Source organism: Enhydra lutris, unplaced genomic scaffold (assembly GCF_002288905.1).
Source record: "Enhydra lutris kenyoni isolate GAN:26980312 unplaced genomic scaffold, ASM228890v2 scaffoldscaffold13, whole genome shotgun sequence".
Taxonomy (NCBI): domain Eukaryota; kingdom Metazoa; phylum Chordata; class Mammalia; order Carnivora; family Mustelidae; genus Enhydra; species Enhydra lutris.
In genome coordinates this window covers 38,001,457-38,010,923 of record NW_019154097.1, presented here as the reverse complement: position 1 = coordinate 38,010,923, position 9,467 = coordinate 38,001,457, and the positions used below count along the sequence as shown (strand labels likewise).

Genomic DNA, 9,467 nt, shown 5'->3' with positions numbered 1-9,467 from the left:
CTGCCGTGAGCAGGGAGACACAGTCCTCACTGCCCAGCTCTGGGTCGGGGCACGGCCCTTCCTCCCCTGGTTTGGGGCAGAGGATGGGGTCCTGCATGGGCTCCCCTCAGAGCAGGGGCGGGTCAGGGAGCCCAAGGACAGAGCAGTGGTTCCAGATCCTCGGGACACAGCTCCCTCCAGGAACGGAGAGAAACCACGCACGTGTTCCAGAAGGATCCAGATACGCCACACACACCATCTGCTAGAAGCTCTGTGTGGCTCTGAGACCAGCGAAGCACCCAGGAGAGAGCCTGGGGGGGAAGGAGGGTGGGATCCCCCTTGAGCCCTCCCAGATTCTCTACAAGTAGACCACAAAGTCGGACCGGTCACCAGGGGTCTAGGGGAACGCTAACAGCACAAAGGACCAAGTGCCAGCCATTGTGGGGACCCGATGACCAGGCTGAGGATGGGGTCCCCTGAGGGCACATGGGGTGGCGGGGTGGCAGAGAGGGTTCACTAGGCCGCTGGGCAGACACAGGTTCCCAAGCGAATGCCCCTTTCATCTCTCTGATGTCCTGCCGGCCTAAAGGCGGGGGACTGTCCGGGCCCCGCATGCCTGCTGGCCAGGTGTGGGGACGCCTGACCCTGGACCCTCGGACCGTGCGCCCCTCCCCCGGGTCGCTCAGAGCAGCCACACGTGCTACCTTATACCCCCTCGGTCTTGTTCCTGCCCAGGGACCCGCAGGCCTATGGTCAGCCTTGCTCCATGTCTGAGGCTGTCCTGAGTGCGTCCCACGGGAGCCCGGGAGGGAGTGGGAGGCCGAGTAGGGGACCTGGGGCCCGGGCTGGGCCTGGAACAGGCCAGGTCACCTCTGACCTCGCGTCAGCAGACACTTTCTCAAGGGCCGCCTGGGGAAGACTTTAGGACTTACGGTTGTGGGCACGCGGTCTGTGTCCGGCCACTCTGCCGTGTCAGCAGCTTAAAGGCCAGGGGACCACAGACCGTGGCCACCAGCACACGGAGGCAAAGGGCACGGCCACGGGCCCTGTGCGCCAACTCCTGACCCGAGAGCCCCAGAAACTCCCTCAGCATCCACGGTGGGGCGGGAACCAAAGAACAGAGGCGGCGGCGTGACCCGTGGTCAGGGAAAGACAGGTGACGCCCACGTGTGCCGAGCGAGGAAGCAAATGTCTTTATTGAGTAAATGTGTGACTGTCGAGATCAGGGTTCCCTGTTCTCACCAGCTTGGAAGGGAGAAGGGGCGTTAGCGTGGGTGAAAGGCACAAAGCACACGGGGTCCCAGGAGGCACCAGGCTGAGGACCCCAAGCCAGATCTCCCTGCCCTGAGAGGGTCCAGACCAGCCCTCCCTGTGGCCACTGTGTGCGTGGATGGCCCCGTGCTACACGGGCCTCACCATCATCTCCGACACCTTGTAGCTGTAGTTGTAGCCTTTCCCCGACTTCCAGTTAATGCCATTTGCAAAGGTCTCATGGGAGCCCCCGAGGTAGAGACCATTGAGATTCGCCAGGTGACAATCAGCATACCACCAGGCCCCCTGGTAGCGCTCAGCACAGTTTTCTGGACTTGAGACATTGTCCTGGTCCTTGGTGGAGAACGGGTGGTTGCTGTGGTATGTCAGGGAATCACCTGTGTGGAGGGAGAGTGGGCCGGTTTATTTGGATCCTAGTTCTAGGTAAGCACTGAGTGACCAGGAGTTCAGGTTGTGCACTGCACAACTCCAGAGGATGCCTGTGAACACTTGCTCTCTGGTACAGTGACCTTGGCCTTTTGGCATCTCGTCTGTCCCTCCCAGCTGGCAGGCACCCTGTCTTGGACGGAGGCCACTCCCAGCCCTGGGCTCCTAGGTTGCTCAGCAGAGAGCACCAGGCACCGTGAAGCAGGAACCCAGGATCCACAGAGATGGGCTCCGTTATCACCCTGTCCCTGTTTGTGTCAATAGTGGCAGTAAGAAGAAGAGCCCCTCTTCCTGCACTTTCCACTAAATGGGTCCCATTGACCTAGAGGGACCATGAGGTGTGGGTAACATTTCTTCACGTATGGAGGGAGAGCCCCGTCTGGCGGCCGCCTCCACTCTCCCTGAGGAAGAGGCAGAGCCAGGACGGGAAGCAGGTCCCTCTGCGCTGCCGCCCAGGCCCCCGGCCCGGGGCGGACACTCACCTGCGCTGCCCCCCGCAAAGGCTCCCAGGACCAGCCTGTACTTCTCGGCCTCGCCCGCCATCCGGAACGAGCTGTACTTGGCAAACTGGCGGTTGCCCTCGAAGTCCACGACGTCTACCCGGAGCTCGCTGGTTCCTGGGGCAGAAAGGCTGTGAGGTCCCAGCAGAGGGACCCTCGACCCGGGGCTGGCAGGTGGGAATTTAGGGACGGGTGGAGGGGCTGTGTGGACCCGGCATCCAGGGTTGGCACAATCATGGATGACGTCCGTGGATATAGGACGGGCCGTGGAAACCACTTGCCAAGGGTCCTTCTGCCCCCGACATGCCCTCCTCGTGCTCACGCGCTGGGGCACGACACTGTGCTCCGTCAACAGTGTGCCTTTTCCCCGCGGGTTGGGACATCACTCCAGCCCCGTGCGGTAACCGCTCGTGCGTTCCTGCGGTGGGAAGGTCGTGTGCTCCCTGGGGCCGGTGTGTCGGGAAAGGTGGGGTTTCGGCTGGACGTGGAGCCCACCCCCGAGGCCTCTGGTCCCTCCTGTCTCGGGATCTAAGAAGCCAGTGGCCTCACGCTTGCCGGAGTCCCTCAGCTCGGTCGTAACGTGCTCCCACCTGGTGTGTGAGATGAAGGCCTGGCTCCCACGCGTAGGGGGCCCGGAACAGAGCCAACCCGGCAGGAGGAGGGCGGGGTCCACGGCTCAGGGTGGGGGCAGGTGGAGGTCGGGGACCTACCCTGGGCGGTCAGGGCGTGGATGTTGTCATTCCCCAGCCAGAACTCCCCCAGCTGACTGCCGAAGCCTCGCTTGTACGCGGCCCAGTCGCGGTAGAAATCCACAGAGCCGTCGCTCCTTCGCTGGAACACCTGTGGACGGCGGGAGGGCTCGGGCCGGGGCCCTGCAGGGGTCCGCGGCTCAGGGGCCCACCCTATGTGGTGGCTCAGGGGTCATCCCGGCCGAGCCCCCGGCATGGCTGTGCAGCCTCATGTGCGACCCCAGGGGTGGGCAGAGCCCACAGCTGAGGGAGGGGAAACAGGAGGACCAGAGAGGGTGGGCGACAAGCCCAAAGCCACACAGCTAGAGGTTTGCGCTCCCTCTGGGCCTCGCCCCAACGTTGCAGTCCGTCCCGTAACATTTATGCCCCACCAAGGTGCCTGGCTCGCCCCGGCCTGGGCCAGGGGGACGGGTCGGCCTCACGGGGGCATCCGGCCCTTTTGACAACGGTCACACGATAGTGACCTCCCTGCGAGCGGACGAGCTGCTCTGTGGGATCCCCAGGCAGAGCCCACTGTCCCCACGCACCACTGGGCGGTCCCCTGGCCGCCGACACTCACGGTCCATCCCCCGCCGTCCGTGTCCATGTCGCACAGCACGCTCAGCGGCCGGCAGTCGGGCAGGTAGATGGTGTGCCAGCCGGTCAGAAAGTGCCCTCTCGTGAGCAGGTCCTTGCAGGTCCGAGGTGCTGGGGACAGACGGGGAGGCTGATGTCAGGCACGGCGCCCTGGGCCGGGTACGGTGGGGAGTGGGGGAGTGTGATTGGGTAGGGGGGAGGGGACCCTGGGCCTGGACAGACTCCAAGGCCCGGGCCCCAGCCGTGATGGCCAAGCCCAGTCTACCTGGCCATCCCTTCCCAGACCCGCCCCACCCGAGTCCACCGACCCCTGGTCTTCAGGGGACATCTGGGCTTCCCGAGAACATTGCCAGGTGCCGGCTGCCCATTGCTGAGTAGCCGCAGAGGGGAAACGTGTCTAAGAGTGTGTGGTCCTTGGGTTCTGGAGCCCGGCTGAGCGTGGGGCTGGCCTCTGGTGAGCGGGAAGCGGGGGGAGGTGGGTGGCGTGGTCAGTCACCTGTGTCACAGGACTGAGGCCCAGGCTCTCCTGTTCGTGGGGACAGGACACACATATCACGGGTTAGCAATGGGCACCCCGTCCCCTTCAGCCACAGGTGCTCCCTGGCTGGCACACAGCATGGACATAGGGTCAGGATCTGTCCAGGGCAGATTGTCCAGTCCCAGAAATGGGTTCTGGGACTGCCCGTCCCTGTGAGCCGGTCTGCTGGGTCCCTGTGTCTAGCCTGGACTGGGGCCCTTGGGTCAGCGCCGTCACTCAGGGTCTCGCCATGCACCCCGAGCCAGCCATCTCCTCAGGGCCCCAGGTCCTCAGTGGCGCGGGAATGGACTCGTCTGGGTCTCTCTGGTCTGCGTCAGCTCCCCCCACTTTCCCTTTGATCCTCTGCTGGGGAGACCCTAGGGGACGTCGGGCTCGGGTCTGTGCCCCAGTCCTGCCCTCTTTACTTGTGCACGGAGCACGGGACTGGGTTTCGAGTTTGTGAGTTGCCTTTTCTGCCTCTTACAATCTGTCTGATAAAGAAATGCGAATAAACGGCGAAGGTAAGGGCAGTGTCCACATTCAGCAATAACGCTGTCTTGTCATCCCTTGGGTCCCCGCGCAGACGCCGGGCTCCGCACCCTCACCGACCGGGCCAGCGAGCCCAGCCCTGACCCAGACCCTGCGCGCCTCCCAGGCACTTCCCTGACGGAAGAGGGACTCGGGTCTGAGACCCTCCCCCAGCAGATGCCGCCAGGCTGACTGCGGTCTCGGGGACCCACACGTGGACAAAGCCCCAGCACTGCGAGCCCGACTCACCTTTCTCCCCGCACACTCCTTTGTCCCCTCGGTCCCCTGGAGCAGAGACAGGAGGATAGGACCCCCGACACAGGGGGGTGTGGTCAGGGAGAGGCCGCCTGGACACTCAGACACCCCCGTCTGCTCTGCCCTCAGGGGTCTGTGGGGGCCGAGCCCCAGGCCTCCCGCTCCGGGCAGGGCACCCTCATTGCTCTGCTGGCTTTCCAAGGGTTCCAACGCCAGGGTCTCCAAGCTGGGGAGGAACACCAAGGCCTGGGATCCCGTCCCCGGGAAGGAGAGGTCCCTGTGGACCACATTCCCTGGGTCAGGACTCTGGTCAGGCGCTAACTTGAGGCTCCTCGGAAATACGACCCGAGCCCCGCTGTCCCTCTATCTGCGTCCGTGTCCCTCCCCTGTCTCTCTCTCTCTCTCTGTCCTCCTCCCTGTGTCCCTGTGTCCCCATGTCCCCGTCTCCCCATCTCCCTGTCCCTCTCTGTCTGTGTTCCTGTCTCCTTTCTCCGTGGACAGAGCCCGGGGTCCTGCGAGGGGCCGTCGCCCTTCATCCCGTTGTTACCTTTGGGTCCCGGTGGTCCTGCCTTGCCAGGGACTCCAGGGGACCCAGGTGCTCCTGCAAATTCCACGGACACGGGCCTCATGGGCAAAGGTGCAGCCGCCACCATCCCACGTGAGCTCTCTGTCCCGAGTCCTAAGGCCCGCCCAGCGCCACTTCTCCACAGAACCGCTGCCCCCGGGGTGGACGGAGCAGCCTCGGCCACTAGGGAGCCGGGGGCCTAGCCCACCCCCGGGTCAGCTGGAGACGAGCGGGCGCTGGGTCACCCCGCCCCGGCCCGGTGCACGTACCTCTCTCTCCATTGATGCCTGCGTCTCCTTTGGGCCCTGTGGCCTCGGGCAGCCCCGGGCAGCCCCGGAGGATGCTGAGCTTGTCGGAGCCCTCCAGCCCCACCACCTTCACCTCTGCAGGGAAACACGGAGTGACGGTCAGTGCCTTCCCCTGCGCCTGGTGGCTCCGCAGGTCCCGCACACTGGCCGCCCGCTCCGAGGCTCCTGCCTGTGTGCGGACCTCGGGCCCGGGCAGACCGCCGGGACCCCCGCAGGGTCAGCCTGGAGGCGGGTGTTTCCCATCTGGGGTAGACTTGCTCTATCCCCCCTCTGCCCTACTGTGTGTGCGGGTCTGGCCGGAGGAGATGGCCTGGGAGTCCTCCCTGCCTGAGGCACCCCGGCTCTTCTGTGCTGTGTGTCCCTGGACAAGTCACTCAACCCCTCTGGGCTTCTGTCCTCAGGGCCCCGGGAGCACCGGACGAGGGCTGCGGGGGAGCGAATGTCAGATGGTGCCCCTGTTTAGAATCTGAGCGGGATCCATGGCGTTTGGAAAGAGCTTCCCGCATACTGGGGACTCTCGGGAGACACGAACAATGAGTATTTGAAGGAACTTGGGGAATTGGGGTCACCGTGGGTGACCTCAGACCTCACGCCTGAGGTCTGGGTCACCCCCAGACCTCAGGCATGAACTCATAGAAGTCCTGAGCCAGAAGGGGTCCCTGTGAGTGCCCTGGAGAGGGCTGTGCTGGCTCCCGGGACACAGAGCCGGGCCCGCAGAGCTGGGAGCAGAGGGTTATTTACTTGGTGGAGTTGAATCGTGCGGATGCTGAAGCTCAGAGAGGCCTCCACGAGGCCTGCAGATGCCATGGTGGGGCACGGACACCACAGGCCCCTGCGGAGGACACAGCAGCTGCCACCACCTAGGGTGTCTCCCTCCTGTCCTTCTGGATTCTCCTGTGCTTAGAGGTGCCTTTGTGCCTCCTCCATCAGTCTGCCCTCCAAGGGGGGAGGCTGCTCTCCTCCACACAGGGCCTGACCCACCTGCTTAGGATTTGGAGCAAGACCCCCCTCCCTTTTCCTGAATCTGCTGAACCAGACTGTCTGTGGCGAGGGGCAGGGATGCGGACTAATGTGAGATCCTGTGGCTTTGAGAACTTGAGAGAGCAACTCTGGAAGGCCCACAGGCAGACAAAGATTGTAAATGGCATTTTCTTCCTCCTTGGAGACAGAGTGGAGACCTAGAAGCGAGGCTCCTGGGGGCTTGTCCCGGACCCAAGAGTGCGGCCGGCATCACAGCTTGTTCCCTCCCTCCACCAGCAGCCCTGGCAGATGTCCGCATCTGAGGAGGATGAGGAGAGTTGGGAAGATGCATGTGCAGGGCTTAACGGGGACCCTCTACGTGGCTAGCGAGATCTAGTTACCAGCTTCAGGTCAGCCTCACCTGGACAGGTGTCCGCAGCCTGTGTGGCCAGGGTCTTGATGCAGAGGAGCAGAAGGAGGCGACCAGCAGGCCCCAGGGGCCCGGCGACTCTGCTTGGCTCCATGTCCTCTGGTGTCCCACATTGAAGGGGCTCCCAGCTCTTATAGGGCACTGAAGCTGGCCCCAGCCTGGGCCAGCAATTTCTCAACTCCCAGTGGGACGCCCACTTCCTATACAGTCTTCAGTTGAACCCACGGGAAGTATCAGGTAATGGCCAAGGGTGTTTCTTTCCATTTGGGCCCCACCAGTTTTCTGCTAAATCAGGTTCACTTCCCCTAGCAAGGGCATCCTGTTCCCCATTAAGGGAGCTCCCAGAGCCCCTCTGCTGGAAAGGGTCTGCTCTGTGTGTGGCTATGGAAAGCCCAGGCCCCAAACACCCTTCCCAGTACCGAGCTATACCCAAACGATACTCTTTGGCCTTGACTGAGGTATGAGGAAGAGTTGCCTAAAGATATCTCCCTCCCTCATCTGATTTCCAGAATATTCAGGGTCTGAGTGAGTCCCTGGGCACTCAACGTGAAAGAAAAGAAAAAGAAATCTGAGTACTTACTCTGTGCCAAGTGCCACTTACACAGTCCCATTAGGTGGATAATATTGTTTGAATTTCACAGGTGGAGAAATTGAAGTCACAGAACCAAGAAGAGCCAGACCTTTGTGTCAAGTTCATCGAATGCTCCAAGGATCCCTGGGGCTGTTTGTTACATCCAGAGGCATGGATAGGTCTTTCCCCCAAACCCCTGAGGCCTTACTCCATATCTCGTGCTATGGATCCTGCTCAGCCTGAACACGCTGTGGGCATTCTGGGAAGAGGTTCTGGAGAGGTGTAGACATGGTCACTAGTGAGAGTGGGATGGTATCAAGAGGGAAGAGCAGAGGGTAAAACTCTGATATTTCCCTGGGCCAGGGTGTGTGGGCTGTGGTTCAACCATAGAAGTGGGGGTGGCCGGATAAGAGGTTTCATGAAAGGAGTGGGTTGTCGAGGGGCATCTAGGAACTTGTGTCCATCTCTGTGTGTACTGTAAAGACACTAAGCTTTCCATGTTTTGGTGTAGTGGCCTCGGTCTATTAAGACAGAGGAGGGGCGCCTGGGTGGCTCAGTGGGTTGGGCCTCTCCCTTTAGCTTGGGTCATGATCTCAGGTTCCTGGGATCAAGCCCCTCATCAGTCTCTCTGCTCACCGGGGAACCTCCTTCTCCCTCCTTCTCTGCCTACCTCTCTGTCTCTTATGATCTCTCTCTCTCCATCAAATACAATAATAAAATCTTTTTAAAAATGTTTAAAAGACAGAGGAACATGTGGGTTGCATAGCCTGAGGCACTGTTCAGCCTCCCTGAGCTACTGGAACAGGCAGCCTCTCTCTGCAGGCACAGGTCTAGACTTCAGTGATGTAACCTGGTTTGGTGGAGAGAAGTCAGTTCAGGAATGCTCTCCTGGCATGAGTCAGGATAGGGAGAGAGGCAGCAGGTCTATGTCCCTCAGACCCCAACTGCTGGCAGCCCCCAGACACCAGAGTCCTTCCTCTTTGCATTGCTGATAGGATTATTTTAGGCAAGATGGCAACAATACATTCAGTTATCAAGTTCTTATTCTTAATGGTAGGTGGGACAAAGAATCAGAAAGGATGTAAGCTTCTCTCAAGTACAAATACCTTAAATTTGGAACGATAAAAGGCATTTGACCTTTGGAAATGGCATTCTAGTATTTGGGCCCTCTACCCAACTAAGTGCAAACAAACAAAATGTTAAAAAGTTTTGCTTGAAGGCACGACAAAGTTAACTACACAGGAAAGGGTTATCTTGCCTAACTCTTGGGAGCAACAGAAATCTGTAGAGGGGAAATGAGCACTCAGAGCCTCTTTCTGCCAATCCCTAAAAGACAGCTGTGAAGCTGCTCAGTGACCTTGCCAATTTTGCCGTGATAAAGGTCAAAGTGTGGGGTCGAGGGAGTGAATCAGGGGTTGGGATCCAGAGGGCTGCTATCCACTCATGAGGATGGAATCATCCATGGCCAGCCTTTGCAGGGACCAAAACATGTTGGTGTGTTGCAGGAAAAAGTCTCAACTCCTGAATTCTTGTAAGGCCTTATGAGGTTGTTAGTGCCCTCAGGCTTCCAGCCAAAACCAACAAAAATGTCCTCTGATGGAGAATAACTTCATCCCGGGACCTAAATGATTTCAGCAAATATATATATTGTTTCAAATTAACTGTTAGAACACAAAACAAGATAACCAGGTTCATGAGGATGAAAGGCAACATGTAGAAGAACAAATCAAACCAACAGACGATAGAAACAGATGCCCAGATGCGCAGATACGGAAATGACAACGTAATTAATGGTGAAAACTGAAAAGCCCCAGCAGAGACTGAAGACAAA

General features: G+C 60.1%; 1 protein-coding gene across 1 annotated transcript; it reads right to left on the bottom strand.

Annotated features, from left to right (window-relative positions):
* Positions 1 to 1,149: 1,149 nt before the first annotated feature.
* Positions 1,150 to 7,159, bottom strand: LOC111146029 (ficolin-1-like). The gene is made up of 9 exons (XM_022501399.1): positions 7,057 to 7,159; positions 5,637 to 5,750; positions 5,350 to 5,403; positions 4,797 to 4,832; positions 3,999 to 4,028; positions 3,486 to 3,613; positions 2,888 to 3,017; positions 2,160 to 2,294; positions 1,150 to 1,628 (listed from the first exon to the last, which is right to left on the bottom strand). Exons 1-9 carry the CDS (start codon positions 7,157 to 7,159, stop codon positions 1,381 to 1,383), a joined length of 978 nt encoding a protein of 325 aa, XP_022357107.1. The 3' UTR covers positions 1,150 to 1,380.
* Between the last annotated feature and the right edge of the window lie 2,308 nt (positions 7,160 to 9,467).

Bases quoted from the DNA above. Each gene is read 5' to 3' on its own strand.
- LOC111146029 (XM_022501399.1), bottom strand. From the start codon at position 7,159: ATGGAGCCAAGCAGAGTCGCCGGGCCCCTGGGGCCTGCTGGTCGCCTC. The intron at 3,018-3,485 runs GTGAGTGTCGGC...CGCCGTCCACAG, and splicing joins CGGACGGCGGGGGATGGACC to GTGTTCCAGCGAAGGAGCGA. The intron at 2,295-2,887 runs GTAGGTCCCCGA...TTTCTGCCCCAG, and splicing joins CCACGCCCTGACCGCCCAGG to GAACCAGCGAGCTCCGGGTA.